General features: G+C 48.2%; 1 protein-coding gene across 3 annotated transcripts in view; it reads left to right on the forward strand.

The window, feature by feature from the left end:
• LOC143296142 (uncharacterized) overlaps nt 1–16,931 on the forward strand; it is a 53,074-nt gene extending 36,143 nt beyond the window's left edge. For 2 of the 3 annotated variants that reach the window (XM_076607939.1, XM_076607940.1), the window contains exons 2-7: nt 6,461–6,539; nt 7,384–7,527; nt 9,119–9,265; nt 10,987–11,954; nt 12,871–13,345; nt 16,759–16,931. In XM_076607939.1, the coding sequence (XP_076464054.1) occupies nt 6,476–6,539; nt 7,384–7,527; nt 9,119–9,265; nt 10,987–11,954; nt 12,871–13,345; nt 16,759–16,916 (1,956 nt within the window). In that variant the 5' untranslated portion in view covers nt 6,461–6,475 and the 3' untranslated portion in view covers nt 16,917–16,931. Of the gene's footprint in view, nt 1–2,176; nt 2,326–6,460; nt 6,540–7,383; nt 7,528–9,118; nt 9,266–10,986; nt 11,955–12,870; nt 13,346–16,758 lie in introns of those variants that run through there. The other variant, XM_076607938.1, reaches the window with a different exon arrangement.
• Nucleotides 16,932–22,719: the final 5,788 nt, after the last annotated feature.

Here is a 22,719-nt window from a genome sequence, read left to right on the forward strand (position 1 = left end):
TAAACACCTGTGGTGATGTAGGTGTGGTGGTCATGACGTTGGTTTATCCCTAAACACCTGTGGTGATGTAGGTGTGGTGGTCATAACGTTGGCAGTATCCCTAATCACCTGTGGTGATGTAGGTGTGGTGGTCATGACGTTGGCAGTATCCCTAAACACCTGTGGTGATGTAGGAGTGGTGGTCATGACGTTGGTTGCATCCCTAAACACCTGTGGTGATGTAGGTGTGGTGGTCATGACGTTGGCTGTATCCCTAAACACCTGTGGTGATGTAGGAGTGGTGGTCATGATTTGGCAGTATCCCTAAACACCTGTGGTGATGTAGGAGTGGTGGTCATGACGTTGGCTGTATCCCTAAACACCTGTGGTGATGTAGGAGTGGTGGTCATGATTTGGCCGTATCCCTAAACACCTGTGGTGATGTAGGTGTGGTGGTCATGACGTTGGCAGTATCCCTAAACACCTGTGGTGATGTAGGAGTGGTGGTCATGACGTTGGCAGTATCCCTAAACACCTGTGGTGATGTAGGTGTGGTGGTCATGACGTTGGCTGTATCCCTAAACACCTGTGGTGATGTAGGTGTGGTGGTCATGACGTTGGCTGCATACCTAAACTGCCGCTTGCCGGAAAATGGTATTGTTTGTATTGTCTGTTGTATTTATTGTTTGCATGGAAGGTGTGAAAGATGTTTGTATGGAACGTTTCAACGCCCGCAGCTACGGGACAGAAGAAAGAAATACTTTTTGCCTTGGGGGGAAAAAAACAACAACACTTTTTGCCTTGCCTTGCCGTCTTGTCAGAAATTCAGCATCATTTCACCAGCGTCCCTTAATGGTAAGTGCAAGTGGAGTGATGGCCTGGAGGTAACGCCATCACCCAGGAAGCGAGAGAATCTGCGCGCACTGGTTCGAATCACACCGGCAGTGGCCAATATTTTCTCCCCCTTTCCACTAGACCTTGAGTGGTGGTTTGGACGCTAGTCACTCGGATGAGACGATAAACTGAGGTCCCGTGTGCAGCATGCATGTAGCGCACGTAAAAGAACCCACGGCAACAAAAGGGTTGTCCTTGTGCAAAATTCTGTTTAAAAAAAATCCACTTCACGCTTTATCCAGTAAAGAAATGATGAGAAAAAAAAAGAGATTTAGAAAATAGTTGAAAAGTGCGATGTATTAAATATGATATATAAGATAAGCTTGGACGAAAAAAAAAAGGAAAACGATAAAAAGATAATAATAAAAAAGGCATGCGAGCAGGATCGAACCATGGATGTTCAGTTCCGAAGCAAGCAGACTAATCCCCACTGCTGCGGCTCATCTGACGTCATTTGACGTGCGCTGAATAGATGTGATTGCAGTGGGACGTAATAACGCCGTTTAAATCATGTTTTTGTGTGTGTGGTTCATTATATCTCGATTATTCTTTTATTTCAGCGGTAAAGGAGACTTTGCCGTCCCTTCAAGCAAATCGCAACACATGGTAAGGTAATCTCTTGATCAGCACAAACCAGTCTGGGCCCACAGCCAGCTGAAAGAAACGATCGATTCAATTTTTCTTTTATATTCATTCCATTTAATTCATTGTCCACTTTAGATTATTTATATGCAGTAAACATGTCGATAGTGTACTTAGTATCACTGCATGCGTTCCTTCCAGAATTTGTATTTCTTTCCTTTTAATTGTGCACAAGAAAAACGAGGTCATGTCGTCTTCGTATACAACCTACCCTGTAGTGGGCTAGGCCTAACTCGGTGGGAAGCGGTGTTTTTTTTTTTTTTTTTTTTTTTAGAATTTTCGGATTTCGGAACGAACATTAACGAAACTAACCGTTTTTCATACTATGTTTTAGTCAAATTTGGTATTGGCAGACAAAGTACTTCCAGAGAAAATGGCAATGTTAAAGTTGACCCCCCCCTCCCCCCTCCCACACACACACACACAACCGAACACCGGGTTGAAACATGGACTCTGTTATCAGAAGTGGGTCGAAAACTGTAAGTTCCCCAAGTGGTCCTTAACTTTTCACGAACCGCGTACGAGTTGTGCAAACAGAGAAGTTCAGGTGACATCAGATAAAGAAGACAGGGGATTGGAGGAGGTGGGGGAGGGGGGTGGGGGGGCTCCAGATTTGTAAGACCTCACTCCCACCCCCGCACCCCCTCTGCCTTATGTTTGTGTGAGTTGTCGCTGAAGAGAGAGAGATCGTTGGCCATGGTTTGCACAGGCTGTGTTACACTTGCTGAATGAGCTGCTGCTGTATATAACGAGGGCGGCTGTCAACAGTCAGCTCCTGAGAAAGACTCCTGTGCTCGGTGTGTGAGTCAGGTGAGTAGAGTGACAGGTAGAGTGAACGACTCTGAGAAGGAATTTTGTTCTCAATGTACGAGTTGTCTTTTATTCGAGAAATTGAATAAGCGAAAAACACGTGTCTTCCCCCCCTTATATATATATATATATATATATATATATAGATATATATATAGATAGATAGATACATCCAGACCTCAGGGGAAAGGTTTTGATATATATATATATATATATATATATATATATGTATGTATGTATGTAGGAGAGATATTTCCACAGCCCCATATTATGCTGGTCCTTCGCATTCGAAGATGCCTATGGCTTTAAAAAATTCAGATGGAAGATCGGTGGCTGTGAGTCCGGAGTGACTGATGAGGCCAATCCTGAAGGCTCGTCCACATGTGGGACACAAATGAATGGGTGCTGTCGTGGCAATGGATGCTGCTCGGGCCTTGGGCACAGAACGCTTTCGTTGTGCCTCGGTGATGCGCCTGGCTTCGGCTGCACGGGCTCCTGTGGTGATCTTGCTGCACCAAGCTGGATGGGCCAGAGCAAGTGTCTCCCGCGTGTTGATGTCGACGTCCAGGTCTTTGAAGGACGCTAAGAGGCAGTCTTTGTAGCGTTTCTTCTGCCCTCCAGCTGAACGCTTGCCCTGACACAGTTCTCCGTACAGCAGCTGCTTAGGCTGTCGACTGTCTTGCATTCTGACCACATGTTCAGCCCACCTGGCTTGGGCTTTCTGCAGGAGGGTGTAGACGCTGCAGAGGCCAACTCGTTCCAGGACTTCCGTGTCGGGGACTTTGTCCTACCACCTGATGTGGAGGAGTCTGCGGAGACAGTTCAGGTGGAAGCGATTGAGCCGTTTGGCGTGTCTGCTGTAGACAGTCCAGGTCTCGCTGGCGTAAAGGAGGGTGGTGAGGACCACTGCACAGTAGACCTTCAGCTTTGTGGTAGCGCTTATCCTCTCCCTCCCAGACGTTCTCGCGAAGTCTTCCGAAGGCGGCGATGGCTTTGGCGATCCTGTTATTGACCTCAGCGTCTATGTTCACTGCACGAGAGAGCGTGTTGCCCAGGTAGGTGAAGTTGTTGACTGCCTGGAGGTTCTGCCCCTTCACTGTGATGCGTGGCTCCTGGTATGACTTTCCTGGGGCAGGCTGGTACCTGACTTCGGTCCTTTTGGTGCTGATGGTGAGCCCCATAGGAACAAGGGGTGATAACAAAATTTGTGAATATCATAATTGCTAGTGTTTATGCACTTGTTTTCGCAGCTTGATAAAGAAATAAACTGGGACAATACTGTCCCTCTGAACTCAAAAGATCACACACACACACACACACACACACACACACACACACACACACACGTAACTTTTTACGTGTATTGCTGTCTACATTTTTTTACCCCGTCAAGTAGGCTAGGCAGCCATACTCCGCTCTCCGGGGAGGGGGGTTGAGGGTGTGTGCATGTTGGGTATGTTCTTGTTTCCATAATCTACCGAACGCGGACACGGAGATTTCAGGATCTTTAACGCGCGTATTCGATCTGCGTGCGTACACACTTGAAAGGGCTTCAGGCACTAGCAGGTCTGCACATGTGTTAACCATGGACATCGGAAAAATCTCCATCAGTATCTCTCTCTCTCTCTCTCTCTCTCTCTCTCTCTCTCTCACTCCCTCCCTCCCTCTCTCTCTCTCTCTCTGTGACTGTTTGTGTCTCTGTCTGTCTCTCCCTTCCTCCCTGTCTCTCTGCGCGCGCGAGAGTGTGTGTGTGTGTGTTTGTGTGTGTGTGTGTGTGTGTGCGTGCGTGCGTGCGTGTATGCTGAAGCACACACACACACACGACATGCCACGTTTTCCCACACGTGTGTTTACATAATGAGGGTGCCTGATAAGGTTGGAGGTCAGTCACACAGGACGACCCTTGAAATTGAAGGTCTGTGTCTCCCTGGCTAGTGTCCACTACTGACCTGTCCACTGTGGCCCCATCTGGTCAAGGCTATGATAATTATAATAATGGTGAATGATAATCACAAGAAGAATGGATACTTATAAGGCACACTACCCACAAACACTTTTGTTTACATAACACATTCACATCAATGTTGCGTACACACGCCAAAATGCGACTAAGAGAGAGAGAGAGAGAGAGTGTGTGTGTGTGTGTTCATTGTAAAAAGCCACTTGCTCCCTGCCTGAGATGTGTGACCATCAGCCTGCAAAAGATTATGATAGGTAATGCACCACCAGCATTAATAGACAAATTTTCTGTAAATTCATCAAGGGATCCCCCCCAAAGTCCATATCCCAGTTCCAAGAATTGACTTGTTCAAATCCAGTCTGATTTACTCAGGCGCCACCCTATGGAACTCACTCCCAGAAACAATTAAACAACACCATTGCCCAGCCACCTTCAAGAAACATTGCCTTTCCCACCTTATGCCATAATGTGTAATGTAAATCGTTCCTTTTATTGATACTGTTTGTCAAATGTGTATGGTTGACAGAACCTTCCTCATCCTCTATCCCCCATTCTGATGTGTAATGCGGTGTGTGTTGTGTGTGTGTTTGTTTCTTTCATTTTGTTCATTGTTTTTCCTGTGCATTTTACTAACCATGCTAGTGCCTGTATGCCATGTGTGTGTGTGTGTGTGTGTGTGTTTGTGTGTGTATGTGTGTGTGTTCGTGTGTGCGCGTGTGTGTGTGTTTGTTGTTTTGTTTTGATTTATGCATATTTGTTTCCTCTGTTGTGTATCTCTACTAACACCATGCTTTCATTTTATTAAATATTGTGTAGTGTAGACCCTATTCAGGGCAGGGACTGGATGTAAAAAAAAAAAGCACACCACTGCTTATCTATTATCCTCGAAATAAAGAAAAAATGAATTTGTCTCAGCCAGGGAGCAAGTGGCTTTTTGCAATGAACACACACACACACACACACACACACACACACACACACACACACACACACACACACACACACACACACTCAAAAAAACACACAACACATAACACACACACATTCTCTCTGTCTCTGTCTCTGTCTCTGTCTCTCTCTGTCTCTCTCTCTCTCTCTTTTCTTGCCCAAGTGTTTCACAGAGAATATCGAATCTGTACAGACGATTTCTGGACAGTTATTTCCCACGAGGAGCTCATGGTCGAACTTTCAAAGGCATTAATTGATCGCCCTATTTCTACATTCACTCAGTACGGCCAGCCCTCTCTTCTCCTCTACACAGACCCCTCGGATGTCCAGTGGGTGTCTGAATGACCCAACCAACTTTAGCTTCCGTCGTCAGAATTGTGGTATTCTTTGTCAACATTCACCTCTTCAGTATAAGAGCGTTCCGTTTGCAATATTTTGATGGTGGTAATTGGGATGAAACGCTGTTAACGTCGTCTCTTTCGCCGTTCGTATGGAGAGAGTTAATGTACTTTGTGTTCATGGTTTTAGTAATTATCATCATTTACTGAATTGTTCTGTTTAGTTTAATTGCATCTTACTTATGCATTTTTAGTCATTTACTACTACTACTACTACTACTATTGCTATTCTACTACTACTGCTGCAGCTGCTGCTGCTGCTGCTGCTACAACTACTGCTGCTGCTGCTACTGCTGCTGTTGCTACTGCTACTAGTACTACTTCTACTTCTGCTACTGCTGCTACTACTACTACTGCTGCTGCTACTACTAATACTAATGTTGCTGCTACTACTGCTGCTGTTGCTACTACTAATGCTGCTGCTACTACTACTACTGCTGCTGCAACTACTGCTGCTACAACTATTACTGATACAACTATTACTGCTGCTGTTGCTACTGCTACTGGTACTACTTCTACTACTGCTGCTGCTGCTACTACTGGTGCTACTACTACTAATGCTGCTGCTACTACTGCTACTACTACTACTAATGCTGCTGCTGCTACTACTACTACTACTACTACTACTACTACTTCTGCTGCTGCTGCTACTACTACTACCTCTACTATTGCTGCTGCTGCTACTACTACTACTAATGCTGCTGCTGCTGCTACTAATGCTGCTGCTGCTGCCACTCCTACTACTGCTGCTGCTATCATTAACATGATTATGATCGTCATTATCATGTCCCCATGCATATGGGTGAGCACCAGGGTTGTTTTGTTCCAGAGACGGGTGTTGAGCATGAAGGAGACACAGACACACAGTGCTCAGACTGACCAGCCCTGGGGATGGGTCATCACGGCTGGTCAGTACGTAGGACTGGACGTATCCGTGTGTGTGTGTGTGTGTGTGTGTGTGTGTGTGTGTGTGGTGTGGTGTGTGTTTGTTTGTGTGTGTGTGTGTGTTTGTTTGTTTGTGTGTTTGTGGTGTGGTGTGTGTGTGCGTGTGTGTGTGTTTGTGTATGTGTGGTGTGATTTAGTGTGGTGTGGTGTGGTGTGTGTGTGTGTGTGTGTGTGTGTGGTGTGTGTGTGTGTGTATATGTGTATCTCTGTGTGTGTGTGTGTGTGCGTGTGTGTGTGTGTGTTTGTTTGTTTGTGTGTGTGTGTGTGTGTGTTTGTGTGTGTGTGTGTGTGATTACCCTAGGTCAGTGCGGCCATGTAGGACTGGACGTATCTGTGTGTGTGTGTATGTGTATCTGTGTGTGTGCGTGCGTGTGTGTGTGTGGGTGTGTGTGCGTGTGTGTGTGTGTGTGTGTGTGTTGTCATTGTGACAGCGGACTTCGGCTCCAAAGCGCTGTGTGTGTTGTTGTCATGGCGACAGCCGTGTTTGGCTGTAACGTGCTGTGGTTGTTGTTGTCATGGCGACAGCGGAGTTTGGCTGTAACGTGCTGTGTGTTGTTGTTGTCATGGTGACAGCGGTGTTTGGCTGTAACGTGCTGTATGTTGTTGTCATGGTGACAGCGGTGTTTGGCTGTAACGTGCTACATGTTGTTGTCATGGTGACAGCGGTGTTTGGCTGTAACGTGCTGTATGTTGTTGTCGTCATGGTGACAGCGGTGTTTGGCTGTAACGTGCTGTGTGTTGTTGTCGTCATGGTGACAGCGGTGTTTGTCTGTAACGTGCTGTGTGTTGTTGTCGTCATGGTGACAGCGGTGTTCGGCTCCAACGCGCTGAGTGTCGGGTACTACCGGGCCTTTGGGGTGTTCTTCGTGGAGATACTCTCCTCCTTCCGCTCCTCCACCTCCACCACCTCCCTCATCATGGGCGTGCAGTCCGCCGTCCTCTCCCTCTCAGGTGAGCCCTGCGCGTGTCCTCGTTGACCCGCACGTGCCCCTTGTTGGTGTTGTTTCACTGCGCGCTTGCCTTGCCTTGCCTTGCCTTGCCTTGCCTGCACGCCCGCACAGTCATACACACAGGCTGGTACCAATTATATAGTCATAGCACACAGGCTGGTACCAATTACACAGTCATAACACACAGGCTGGTACCAATTACACAGTCATAACACACAGGCTGGTACCAATTACACAGTCATAACACACAGGCTGGTACCAATTACACAGTCATAACACACAGGCTGGTACCAATTACACAGTCATAACACACAGGCTGGTACCAATTACACAGTCATAACACACAGGCAGGTACCAATTACACAGTCATACACACAGGCTGGTACCAATTACACAGTCATAACACACAGGCTGGTACCAACCACACAGTCATAACACACAGGCAGGTACCAATTACACAGTCATAGCACACAGGCTGGTACCAATTACACAGTCATAACACACAGGCTGGTACCACTTACACAGTCATAACACACAGGCTGGTACCAGTCGGTGTTCGTTCACTGCACACATGAGCGCATGCACACTGATACACAAAAACACGTGCAAACAAACACCTGGTCACACACTTTATGGGTAAAAAAAATAAGCCACAAACATGCGCTGTGTACTCATGACCAAGTAGAAACGTGCGCGAGTGTACACGCTTGCGTGCGCGCGCGCGCGCGTGCACACATACACAAACACACACACACATGCATACATACATAAACACAAGAACACATACATACATACATACATAACAGATGTGAGCACCTGCATGTGCTCACGAAACTACACAAGTACACAGGTACTACACATTCAGAAGAAGACATATGGATAACCGTAGAGCTGGATATGACACACACAACTGAACAAAATGTGCACGCGTGTGATAATGACTGATGTTTCGGATCCCTGACAGCTCTGGTGATAATGACTGATGTTTCGGATCCCTGACAGCTCTGGTGATAATGACTGATGTTTCGGATCCCTGACAGCTCTGGTGATAATGACTGATGTTTTGGATCCCTGACAGCTCTGGTGATAATGACTGATGTTTTGGATCCCTGACAGCTCTGGTGATAATGACTGATGTTTTGGATCCCTGACAGCTCTGGTGATAATGACTGATGTTTTGGATCCCCGATGACTGGTGATAATGACTGATGTTTTGGATCCCTGACAGCTCTGGTGATAATGACTGATGTTTTGGATCCCCGATGACTGGTGATAATGACTGATGTTTTGGATCCCCGATGACTGGTGATAATGACTGATGTTTTGGATCCCCGATGACTGGTGATAATGACTGATGTTTTGGATCCCCGATGACTGGTGATAATGACTGATGTTTTGGATCCCTGATGACTGGTGATAATGACTGATGTTTTAGATCCCTGATGACTGGTGATAATGACTGATGTTTTGGATCCCTGATGACTGGTGATAATGACTGATGTTTTGGATCCCCGATGACTGGTGATAATGACTGATGTTTTGGATCCCTGACAGCTCTGGTGATAATGACTGATGTTTTGGATCCCTGACAGCTCTGGTGGTGCACAGTGTGGTGCTGCCGGTGACAGGGGAGAGGAGGTCGGCCCTGCTGGGCGGCGTCCTGATGGCTGTGGGCATGATGATCACCACCTTCGCCACCTCCATCCCCTTCCTCATCTTCTCCCTCTCCGTCCTCGTTGGTGGGTGTGTTGTGTGGGGGGGGGGGAGGGGTGGTGGGTGTGTGTGTGGGGGGGAGGGGGGTGTGGGGGGGGAGGGGTGGTGGGTGTGTTGTGTGTGGGGGGGAGGGGTGGTGGGTGTGTGTGTGGGGGGGAGGGGGGTGTGGGGGGGGGGAGGGGTGGGGGGTGTGTTGTGTGTGGGGGGGAGGGGTGATGGGTGTGTTGTGTGTGGGGGGGAGGGGTGGTGGGTGTGTTGTGTGTGGGGGGGAGGGGTGGTGGGTGTGGGTGTGGGGTGGTGGTGGGGGTGGGTGGTGGGTGGGTGTGGGGTGGTGGGTGGGGTGGTGGGTGGGTGTGGGGTGGTGGGTGTGTGTGTCTGGGGGGAGGGGTGGTGGGTGTGTGTGTCTGGGGGTAGGGGTGGTGGGTGTGTGTGTGGGGGGGAGGGGGTGTAGGGGGGGAGGGGTGGTGGGTGTGTGTGTATGTGGGAGGGGTGGTGGGTGTGTGTGTGTGTGGGAGGGGTGGTGGGTGTGGGGGGGGAGGGGTGGTGGGTGTGTTGTGTGTGGGGGGGAGGGGGGGAGGGGTGGTGGGTGTGTTGTGTGTGGGGGGGAGGGGTGGTGGGTGTTGTGTGTGGGGGGGAGGGGAGGTGGGTGTGTGGGGTGGTGGTGGGTGGGGTGGTGGGTGGGGGTGGGGGTGGTGGGTGGGTGTGGGGTGGTGGGTGTGTGTGTCTGGGGGGAGGGGTGGTGGGTGTGTGTGTTGGGGGGGAGGGGGGTGTAGGGGGGGAGGGGTGGTGGGTGTGTGTGTGTGTGGGAGGGGTGGTGGGTGGGTGTGTGTGGGGGAGGGGTGGTGGGTGGGTGTGTGTGTGGGAGGGGTGGTGGGTGTTGTGTGGGAGGGGAGGGGTGGTGGGTGGGTGTGGGAGGGGTGGTGGGTTGGTGAGTGTGTGTGGGTGGGGGGCATGGGTGGTGAGTGGGGTGTGGGTGTTGGTGTATGGGTGTTTGTGTGTTGATGTGTGTGTGTGTTGGTGTGTGTGTGGTGGCTTGACATGTCATGACTTGCCTGAAACTTGGCTTGGCTTGACCTGATTTGACTTAATTGAACTTAACATGACCTGACCTGATTTGACTTAATTGAACTTAGCATGACCTGACCTGATTTGACTCAATTGAACTGAACATGACCTGACCTGATTTGACTTAATTGAACTTAACATGACCTGACCTGATTTGACTTAATTGAACTGAATATGACCTGATGTGACATGACTTGACTTCGCCATGGCTTGGCTTGGCTTAACGTGATTTCACATGACTTGACCCGACTTTATTAACATAACTTGAGCCGACTTTATTGACATGACTTGACCCGACTTTGTTGACTTGACTCGACATGACATGACTTGACCCGACTTTGTTGACTTGACATGACTTGACTCGACTTTATTGACATGACTTGATTCGACATGACTTGACTCGACATGACTATTGAGTTGACTTGACATGACTAGATATGACATGACCCTTTATTGACATGACATGACTAGACATGACTTGACTGGACTTTATTGACATGACTTGACATGACATGACTTGACTGGACTTTATTGACATGACTCGACATGACACGACCCTTTATTGAATCGACTCGATGACACGACCCTTTATTGAATCGACTCGACATGAGACGACTCGACATGACTTTGTTGACGTGAACTGACACGGCATGACATAACACGAGGTGTGTGCTGCGTGCAGGGCTGGGCAACGCCATGACCTACGGGCCCAGCCTGGTGCTGCTGGGCCAGTACTTCGAGCGGCGGCGGGCCGTGGCCATGGCCGTGGCCACCTCGGGGTCCAGCGTGGGCAGCATGACTCTGCCGCTGCTGGCCACGCACCTGCTGCACACGTACGGACTGCGGGGCGCCTGGCTGCTGTACGGCGCCGTCACGCTGCATCTGTGTGTCTTCGCCAGCCTCTACAGACCCCTCGGCCAGCAGCAGCAGCAGCAGAAAGGCAAAGAGGGGTCTGAGGACGACGTGGAGTCTTCCTCTGCGGGAGCCTTGCTGGGAGACAGCAAACAGTGTCGGGGCGACGGCCAGTCGGTGAAGATGGACCCAGAGGCCCTGGACGTGGGGTCGCTGAGGACTGACGCTGGGTTGCCAGGGCGTGTCGTGGACAAGGAGGAGGAGGGGGAGGGGGGCGTGGTGGCGGGGGGGAAGGAACCTCTCTTCGTCCGGGGAGGGGAGGCGGGCGATGTTCTTGGCGACGCGCGAAAACAGAACGACGCCTATCTTGTGGCAGAGCGATACCGGAAGTACCTGGGGGAGGGGGGTGACACCGCCAAACCGTTCTGCAGCGCCGAAGACATGTCCTCCTCCTCCTCCTCCTCGTTCTTCTTCTTTCCCCGGGGCTCCGGCAGGCCCCCAGCCCGCGGGGACCTGCACGGGAAACGGAGCAGCACCGTGGGGGACCTGAGGTGCCCCTCCCCCCACCACCCCCGCCACCCCCTCCACCCCCACAGCGGAAGTTCAGCCACCGACGGGACCTCGTTGCTGCAGAGGAGGCTGGAGAGAGAGTCCATCCACTCCAGCCACCCCTACCTCCTCGTCCCCTCCCCCTCCCTCACCCTGCTCACCCAGGAGGAAGCTGACGCCCCCTCCTCCACCTCCTCCTCCTCCTCCACGACCTGCGAGGGAAGGGGGTGCAGGGGTGTGTGGAGCAAGGTACGTTTCCCGCCATGACCTTAGCGATGTTTCCCTGCCTGTTCCACGTTGTTATATCTGACTTGTTGCCCCGTCTGCTTCCTTTAAAACGACTCTCAAAAAAAAAAAAATGTAGCCAAGCGCTCAGCTGGCTTCAAAAACTGCTTCACGTCTACTTTCTTCTTCTTCTTTACTTACCTAATTATTGTAAATAAAACAATAGAAAACCCTTTTGTGACTGGCCTGCTATATGGCCTGGGCCTGCGCGTAGATATTTTCTGTCCTTTGATACAGTAAATCAATAATTCTTTTGTGACGTCCTCTTCTATAAATATACATCTCGGGACCACGGCTTACAAAAGTATTTTTTGATCCTTGAAAATACCCTTACGACAGGATATTGATGCACAACAAACTAGATCCAAATTATGTTTCTTTTCATGTTTCAATTCTATTATCCAACCAAATTAAATCCAAACATTAAATCAAAGTCCCTTACTCTATATCCATTATTATTATTATTATTATTATTATTGCTGTGTACCATTATTACTATCGGTGTTAGAAGTGATACCCTCAGTAGCATTAACAACCATCTACCTGAAGATCTAGTCATCAACCCTATCCACATGTAATATGCGGCTTCTGTTCAAACGTGTGAGTGAGAGAGAGAGAGAGAGAGAGAGAGTGTGTGTGCAGTTCGTGCATGTGTGAGTATGCACAAGTTTTTAGATTGATATGCACTTGTGTGTATCCTGATTTCTACTGTATCTGTGTTGGTGTATGATTTCCGATTTATGTTCGCACCTTGTTATGTACTACCCCCCCCCCCCGAATATTCCTTGTGACCCCGGTACACTTGGTAATAAAGACATATTCTATTCTATCATCATCATCATCATCATGATTATCATGATCACTGCTGCCGGTGCCGCAGGTGTCGTGTGGCGGGGACCTGCTCCGAAGGCCGGTGTTCTGGCTGATCCAGGCCTACGTCTGTCTCGGGGTGGTCGGGGCCACCGGGGCCGGGGTCTACCTGCCCGCGCTGTGCGGGGAGCGCGGTTTGAGCCCCGGGGACACGGCGGTGGTGCTGACCGTGTGGGGGGCCCTCAACCTGGTCGGCAGGCTGCTCTTCGGGGTCCTGGCCGACCGCCAGTGGCTGGGCCCCTGCCACATCTCCGCACTGGCCTTCCTCGGGATCGGCCTGCTGTTCCAGCTGCTGCCCGTGCTCCCGTCCTCCCTGGGGGTGATGGTGGGCGTGGCGGCGGTGTACGGGGTGCTGGAGGGGGCCTACTTCAGCATGCTGCCCCTCATCATCATCCACCTCCTCTCCCTCCGCCACTTCTCCAGGACCCTGGGCTTCGTGCAGCTGTCGCAGGGGGCGTTCGCCACTCTGTCCTACCCCGTGCTGGGTGGGTGCTGTGGTGTGGTGTGGTGTGCTGTGCTGTGCTGTGTGGTGTGGTGTGGTGGTGTGGTGTGGTGGTGTGCTGTGCTGTGTGGTGTGGTGTGGTGTGGTGGTGTGCTGTGGTGTGGTGTGTCGTATTGTATTGTATCGTATCGTATTGTTTTGTATCGTATCATATTGTATCGTATCGTATTGTTTTATAATTGTATCGTATCGTATTGTATCATATTGTTTTGTATTGTATTGTATGGTATTGCATCGTATAGTATCATGGTTTTTTTTTGTGTATTGCATCGTATTGCATCGTACGTATCGTATCGTATCGTAGGAGTGAATCACGGCTCAGCCGCCGATATTTTCTCCCTCTCCACTAGACCTTGAGTGGTGGTCTGGACGCTAGTCATTTGGATGAGACGATAAACCGAGGTCCCTGTGCAGCATGCACTTAGCGCACGTAAAAGAACCCACGGCAACAAAAGGTTGTTCCTGGCAAAATTCTGTAGAAAAATCCACTTCCATAGGAAAAAATATATATAACTGCACGCAGGAAAAAATACAAAAAAAGGGTGGCGCTGTAGTGTAGCGACGCGCTCTCCCTGGGGAGAGCAGCCCGAATTTCACACAGAGAAATCTGTTGTGATAAAAAGAAATACAAACACAATTTTATACAAATACTGTATCGTATCGTATCGTATCGTATTGTGCGCTAAGTGCATGCTGCACACGGGACCTCGGTTTATCGTTTCATCTGAATGACTAGCGTCCAGACCACCACTCAACGTCTTGTGGAGGGGGAGAAAATACTGGCGACTGTGCCGGGATTCGAACCAGCGCGCTCAGATTCTCTCGCTTCCTAGGCGGACGCGTTACCTCTAGGCCATCACTCGACGGGGTGTGTGTGTGTGTGTGTGCGTGCTGGGTGGTGGGTGGTCATGTGTCTGACGTCACTGGTGTCTTTGTTCTGGGGTGGGTGGGTGGTCATGTGCCTGACGTCACTGGTGTCTTTGTTGTGGGTGGGTGGGTGGTCATGTGCCTGACGTCACTGGTGTCTTTGTTGTGGGTGGGTGGGTGGTCCTCTGTCTGACGTCACTGGTGTCTTTGTTCTGGGGTGGGTGGGTGGTCATGTGTCTGACGTCACTGGTGTCTTTGTTCTGTGCTGGGTGGGTGGGTGGTCCTCTGTCTGACGTCACTGGTGTCTTTGTTCTGTGCTGGGTGGGTGGTCCTCTGTCTGACGTCACTGGTGTCTTTGTTCTGTGCTGGGTGGGTGGTCCTCTGTCTGACGTCACTGGTGTCTTTGTTCCGTGCTGTGCTGGGTGCACGCGGGCACCCATTCCTCTGGTCTGCAGTTCGTTTGAGGGAACGCTGGTGATGTGTGGCCACCTGTGTGGGTCTGTTATCATCATGCTGTGTGTGTGTGTGTGTGTGTGTGTGTGAGAGAGAGAGAGAGAGAGAGAGAGAGAGAAGCAAGAGTTTGTCGTCGTCATTCTTACCGTGTGGCCGTGTCTGTCATCACTTGGGTCGTCTCCCTTGCCATGGGGGTATGTTACCTTCTCAACTCAAGATACGCGGTTGTCTGAACCTTGATGTAAGTGGGGTATCGTCACCCCGTGTTCAGAGATAATCCCCCTTGGTCGATGACATCATCTGTTACCGCAGTATCGCTGCTGATGATCGCTGCCATTTATTGACTTCTCTTTGCGTTCATCGTTGCTCTCTCATCAACACACGTGTGTCATTTGTTCGAGAGGGGTGTGGGAGAATTATCTTGGCTATACATTACCGCTGCTGTTTCTGCTACTGTGGGTTTACCGCAGTTAGTTAGTAAGGTTTTATATATTACCGCTGCTAAACGTGTCACTGCAGCTACGCTTACTGTTTGCTTTCACGGCTGGTGTGAAGAAATACTGTTGGTTTTGTTGCTGCGTTCAGTCCTGTTGTGAATGCCGCTGCTGCTGCTGCTGCAGAGAACGATGGCAGAGTGGGTAACAACCTTATCTGCCGATACAGTGTTCGTGAGGGTCTGGGTTCGATTCCCGCTCTCGGATGAAACAATAACCCAAGGTCCCGTGTGCAGCACGCACTTAGCGCACTGAAAAAGAACCCATGGCAATAAAGGTTGTCCTCTGGCAAAAAAACACACATCTGTAGAAGTCGTCCACCCTTGTAGATAGATACACAAATATATCGTGTAGGTACTCAGGGCCTGGCGAAGCGCGTTGGGTTATGCTGTTGGTCAGTCGTCTGTCTGGTGGATGTGGTGTCGCGTATATGGATTTGTCCGAACGCAGTGACGCCTCCTTGAGAAAAATGATATGGTTTATAGTTCTGTATCCATCGTGTTGTTTGACATATACTAAGTTAACAAAAAATATCAACAGTTCAGTGCTGAATATAATGCTTAGTTTGTGATAACATTGCATTGTTATCAATATGTGATGATTGTTTTCCACCTTGTACTTGACAAAAAACACACAAAAAAACGTGAACTAAAAAGAAGAAAAGAAAGAGGCTATGCCAGTCTTGAATAAAAGCTAATTTATGTTTGCACATTTCTTCTGTCTTTGCTGCTGTGTGCACATGTCAAATGATCGGTATAAGGACAGGCCCGGCACTTCCTTTTTTTAGAGGAAGTGTCTGGGTTTGTTCCAATGTACCTTTTGTTTACCTGTGTGCTAGCTGAATCGGTAGCGTAAGCAGCACTGACTTGAAGTTGTGTACCTTGTGAATGGAGAGAGTTACCACTCTTTACTATTTGTTAATCAGTTCATCTCCTGGTCTCATTATTTGTTAATTTCCAGTTGAAAAACCACAGAGGCAACCATGTGTTTGTTCTGTATTGTCCATGTGTTCTGTGTGGCTTGTTCAGGATTAAAGAGGCTATGCCAGTCTTGAATAAAAGCTAATTTGTGTTTGCACATTTCTTCTGTCTATGCTGCTGTGTGCACATTTATTTTTATTTTATTTAATTTAGTTTTTTAAGGAAGTGTTTGGGTTTGTTCCAGTGTACCTTTTGTTTACCTGTGTGCTAGCTGAATTGGTAGCGTAAGCAGCACTGACTTGAAGTTGTGTACCTTGTGAATGGAGAGAGTTACCACTTTTTACTACTGCTTTTAACTCACTCAGTACGGCCAGCCCTCTCTTCTCCTCTACACAGACCCCTCGGATGTCCAGTGGGTGTCTGAATGACCCAACCTTTAGCTTCTGTCGTCAGAATTGTGGTATTCTTTGTCAACATTCACCTCTTCAGTATAAGGGCCTTCCGCTTGCAATATTTTGATGGTGGTAATTGGGGTGAAACGCTGTTAACGTCGTCTCTTTCGCCGTTCGTATGGAGAGAGTTAATTATTTTTTTCTCTGTTGGTGACATTGTTGCCATGGATACTGTAGCTGCTGTTACTGATGCCGCTGCTTTGCTTGCAGGGAGACTGAAGGACCTCACCGGGAACTACAACGCCACATTCCAGTGTTTGGGTGCATGTGCACTGATGGCCAGCGTTCTTCTGCTCTTGGAATCGGGTGTGCGTGCACTCAAATCAAGACGGTCTTCAGCGGACTGTGATTGTTCCCAAAACCTGTAGATGTGTGTGGGGTGGGGTGGGGTGGGTGGGGGGAGTGTGATGTGTGCGTGCGTGTGTGCGTGCGTGTGTGTGTGTGTGTGTGTGTGTGTGCCTTTGCGTGTGTGTGGAGTGCGTGTGTGTATGTGTTTTTTTTTGTGGAGTGGTGCGGTGTGTGTATCTGTGTGTGCGCGCGTGTGTGTGTTTGTGTCGGTGTGGGCAAATGTAAGCTTTTGTACCGAATAATGATGATGCATTATTCATTTTTTTTACAATGAAGTTGTTATCTATGCAGAAGGTGGTATTAAAGTTATGAGACTTGCTGAGGAAAACGTGTTCTTCTTCTGCGTTCGTGGGCTGCAGCTCCCACGTTCACTCGTGTGTACACGAGTGGGCTTTTACACCAGTATGACCGTTTTTTCCCCGCCATATAGGCAGCCATAGTCCGTTTTCGGGGGGAAACGTGTTCTAAATTGAAGCGGTCTCTTGTGAATAGATGGACAGCGATGCGGTTTCTGCTCCAACTGACATGATGTGGTTCATCATTTACAGATTGTGATATGTGATGTGTATGTTAATCGTTGTGCTCTGACGGTGTGTGGGTGTGTGTGTGTGTGTGTGTGTGTGTGTGTGTGTGAGTGAGTGAGTATGTGTGTGCGTGTGTGTGTAATAATAATAATAATAATGGTATTTATATAGCGCTAAATCTTGTGCAGAGACAAAATCAAAGCGCTTTCGCACCAGTCATTCACACGCATGCATAACTCTAAAACTGCGTGTGTGTGTGTGTGTGTGTGTGTGCTTGTGTGTGTGTGTGTATGCGCGCGCGCGCGTGTGTGTGTTTATGTCCCTAAATAACTGTTAGAGCGCTTGTTTGAATGGTTATGCCTGGAAGCAGCCATTCTCATGTTGCATTGCATGTTTTACATGCCGGATTTTACACCGGCGGAAAAATATGAATTAAAAAAAACAACATATATATATATATTTGCTGTTGTAGCAGCAGCAGCTGCAGTAGTAGAAATAGTATTTGTATTTGTGTCGTATTTGTATTTGCATTTCTTTTTATCAAAACAGATTTCTCTGTGTGAAATTTGGGCTGCTCTCCCCAGGGAGAGCGCGTCGCTACACTACAGCGCCACCCATTTTTTGTTATTTTTTCCTGCGTGCAGGTTTTTTGTTTTTTTTGGGTTTTTTTCCTATGGAAGTGGATTTCTTTTATAGAATTCTGCCAGGGGACAACACTGTCGTTGCCATGGGTTCTTTTTCAGTGTGCCAAGTGCGCCGTGCTGCACACCCTTGGGACCTCGGTTTATCGTCTCATCCGATTGCGCGAATGACTAGACGCTCAGTTTGATTTTCCAGTCAAACTTGGGAGAAAGGGCGAGAGCGGGATTCGAACCTACACCCTCGCGGACACTGTGTTGGTGATGAACGTCTTATCCATTCTGCGGCCACCTTGTTTCTGGTTATATCCCTGACGTAACTGGTTCAGCTGGAGCAAAATTACGCTGTGGCACGACTGAGAAAGGATTGCTGATAAAGAATGGGTGACGGACGTCATGGCCTGTGAGCTCAGTTTTATCTCAGTGAGGGTGACGGACGTCATGGCCTGTGAGCTCAGTTTTATCTCAGTGAGGGTGACGGACGTCATGGCCTGTGAGCTCAGTTTTATGTCAGTGAGGTGACGGGCGCAACAGCCAAGTGGTTAAAGCGTTGGACTTTCACTTGGTCTGAGCCGGGTCCCGGTTCGAATCCTGGCCCGGTAAAGGGTGGAGGGTGTGTTTTTTTTCCAGCCTCCCGGTTCGTTTATTTATTTATAGTCTGTTCATCTAAGATGATGGTATTAGACTGAAAATAAATGATATTATTATTTGGATTATTATCATTTCTATCATAATGATGATTGTTATTATTAATTAGAAATCGACAAGTTTCTGTATATTCGAATGAAAATGGGGGCGGTTGAGGTTGGAGGGTAGAGGGGGGAGAAGGGGGAGGGGACTAAGGAAGAGAGAGAGAGAGACACACACACACACACACACACACACACACACACACACACAGAGAGAACAGAATGTGGAAAAGATAAAGTACAAAATCTAAAATGGAGAGGGTGAGTGTCAGTGATTGGAGAAAGAAAAAAACCCCATAATACTGGAAGGGTGTGTGTGAGAGGCGAGACGGGGGAAACGGGATTAGGACCAAAAAAAATTATCAATAATCAAATATTTCCAGCCTCCCAGGTCAACAGATGTGCAGACCCACTAGTGCCTGAACCCCCTTCGTGTGTGTACGCATGCAGAAGATCAAATGCCAACGTTAAAGATCCGGCATAATCCATGTCAGAGTTCGATGGGCGTTATGGAAACAAGAATATACCCGGCATGCACCCACCGAAAACGGAGTATGGCTGCCTACATGGCAGGGGTAAAAGCGGTCACACACGTGAAAGCCCACATGTGTATATATATATATGTGTACATACGAGTGAACGTACAGTCGCAGCCCACGAAGGAAGATCTATGCAAGGTGACGGCCCTTCACTGACTGACGGCCAGACTGGACAGCAGCTGTTAAGGGGGAATAATTCCAGTTGCCCAAGCCATCAGGAGCAGCTCTGTTGGCGTCTTAACTCCCTTGTTTCCTGAGTCTCTGAACAGTTTCAGTTTCAGTAGCTCAAGGAGGCGTCACTGCGTTCGGACAAATCCATATGAGTCTCTGAACAAGATAGACTAACGCGCCACATCCCTGTTGTATCCATGCGCTGTCAGCATCCAGCGGGCTTTGGAAACATAATGCACGCGCGCAGTCACCTGTCTTCGAAAATGGAGTACGACTGCCTCAGTGAATGGTGGGACAAACACCCATGGAAAGACGTAAGTTCAATTGTGGCAGGTCCACTTCCTTTGCGTTAGCTGTGCTTGACTATGTGTGTATACATATGTATGTGTACATAACTACATGCATGTATATGAATGTGTATTGTGTGTGCGTGTGTTTATGTAAGTTTGTGCCTGCCTATGTGTGCGTATGTGTTTGGGTAGCTGTTAGATACACATGTACATATGTATGTTAAAATGTATGTATGCAGCGTGTGTGTGTGTGTGTGTAGTCACATTTTGGTGTGTGTATGTAACATATATATGATGTATTATGTTAACAAACGCGTTTTTGTAAAGCACCTAGAGTAGATTTCTGGATAGTGTGCTATATAAGTATCCATTATTATTATTATTATTATTAAGACGTGAGTACTGTATGAGATGCAGTCCGCAAATGCCGGAACTGCGAAAACTGTTGAAACTTGTGTGTGTGTGTGTGTGTTTGCGTACGCGCGCTCGTGTGCTTATGTATATTTTATGTGTGTGTGTGAGTGTGTGGGGTTGCTTTTATATTTCCCCATTAACAGTAGTAACATTAACTGAGGGGAAAGATTGTGTACTGAATGGACAAGTTTAAAAACAACCACCAAATCCAAGCTGACGAGTATATCTGTCTCCAGCAGCCAAAGAGTTAGCCATTCATGTCAACACCACTGCCAACACTGAACCACATTGTTCCCGTTTATTTTGTCCACGGCCCGAGTTCTCAGTGTTTGTTTCTTTTTTTCTTTTTTTTGTCGTCGTCTGCTCTCGTGGGAAATTAATTGTCAAGGGAAAGAACCGCATGAAAAGTATTAGCCTACAAAGCATTGATTCTCCCCCTTGTTTTCGAAACTGAAAACGCACCAGTATCAATGTCAGTAACAATTTCAAATAAACTGGGATCATTGGAAATCTACAGAAGTCGTGGGAAACAAACATAAACCATTTTTTCCAAGCAACAGAAGTTTTGTTTCGAACGGCCGAATGAAATGATTGTGTAAACTTCTCGTTCGATTGAAAACAAAGTGAGACCATGGACAGAAGTCGTTTGAGTCATATAATTATACTGAAGAATCCATTTCAGATTTCATTTCAGACAGCAGCACAGCATTTCTTTCTAATGATGTTATCATTTTACACACACAAATCCCGTTTTGTTTTGTTTTTGTTTTGTTTTTAATGAGGTAATATACCCACCCTGACCCTGACAAAACCCTATAAATTCTAGAAAGCCTTTAAGATACTGCTGGCTAGCATCGATATTCAAGTCCTTTTTTTTTAGGAAAAAAACAAACAAACAAAAACCGAAGAGAAAAACCATGTTCAAAATGTCACGATCATCATGACAGAGTTCAGAGTTTGACCTAACCGATAAATGCTACAAGGGACACCACTCTCCTTTCTATACGCTGGATCAGACACCCCCACCCCACCCCACCCAGCTTCCACATCCCCATACCCTTTTGAGGTGACGCTTATGACAGCAATGACACCCCGAAAGATGGCCCTTGTCTTAACTGTTCATGTGAGTTGCAGTTTTTGTTTTTACATGCGGTGCGGACTGATCCATAACATATGCTACGCTACAACTGCTTTGAAAAAAAAGGAAAAATAGGAGCACCTTTGCATGAACCCAACAGGCTGATTAGCCTTGTTGTTATGAACTAGTGTTACGTTGTTTCATGTTCCGTTGCCCGCTGACCCCCAAACCTTCAGTCATCGGTTTACTGTGACGTACTTCAAGATGACACCGACTGCCCTCGCGAGCGACTGATGAGCGCCCAGCGGCAGCTGTAAGTCGGCTCTGCACAGGAGGGCAGCCTGTTGTACAAAATAATGATTCCGGCGATTGCAGAGCGCTTAGAGCTTTGTGTCTGTCTGACCGAGGATAGGCGCTGTGTAAGTATCCATCCATGTCATCATCATCTGATGTGCCCACATTTTAAATCGGCTGTTCAGGATGTGTTGCAGCTGACACACCCGATGAGTTTGTGTGTTTGATGCTCCCTGCCCCGTACCCCCCTCCCCTCCCCCCCCCCCCCACCCCCAGCTTAACCGAAACTCCCCCCCCCCCCCCTGTCTGTGTCTTTATTACCCCCTCCGTGTGTGTTTATTAACCCCTCTCTCTGTCTGTGTCTTTATTACCCCCTCTCTCTCTCTCTCCCTGTTTAGTATCCCCTGTCTGTGTCTTTATTACCCCCTCTCTCTCTCTCTCCCTGTTTAGTATCCCCTGTCTGTGTCTTTATTACCCCCTCTCTCTCTCTCCCTGTTTAGTATCCCCTGTCTGTGTCTTTATTACCCCCTCTCTCTCTCCCTGTTTAGTATCCCCTGTCTGTGTCTTTATTACCCCCTCTCTCTCTCTCCCTGTTTAGTATCCCCTGTCTGTGTCTTTATTACCCCCTCTCTCTCTCTGTTTATTATCCCCTGTCTGTGTCTTTATTACCCCCCCTCTCTCTCTCTCTGTTTATTATCCCCTGTCTGTGTGTTTATTACCCCCTCTCTCTCTCTGTTTATTATCCCCTGTCTGTGTCTTTATTACCCTCTCTCTCTCCCTGTTTGTTATCCCCTGTCTGTGTCTTTATTACCCCCTCTCTCTCTCTCCCTGTTTAGTATCCCCTGTCTGTGTCTTTATTACCCCCTCTCTCTCTCTCCCTGTTTAGTATCCCCTGTCTGTGTCTTTATTACCCCCTCTCTCTCTCCCTGTTTGTTATCCCCTGTCTGTGTCTTTATTACCCCCTCTCTCTCTCCCTGTTTATTATCCCCTGTCTGTGTCTTTATTACCCCCTCTCTCTCTCCCTGTTTATTATCCCCTGTCTGTGTCTTTATTACCCCCTCTCTCTCTCCCTGTTTATTATCCCCTGTCTGTGTCTTTATTACCCCCCTCTCTCTCTCCCTGTTTATTATCCCCTGTCTGTGTCTTTATTACCCCCTCTCTCTCTCCCTGTTTATTATCCCCTGTC

The sequence above is a fragment of the Babylonia areolata genome, chromosome 21 (assembly GCF_041734735.1).
Source record: "Babylonia areolata isolate BAREFJ2019XMU chromosome 21, ASM4173473v1, whole genome shotgun sequence".
Classification (NCBI taxonomy): domain Eukaryota; kingdom Metazoa; phylum Mollusca; class Gastropoda; order Neogastropoda; family Buccinidae; genus Babylonia; species Babylonia areolata.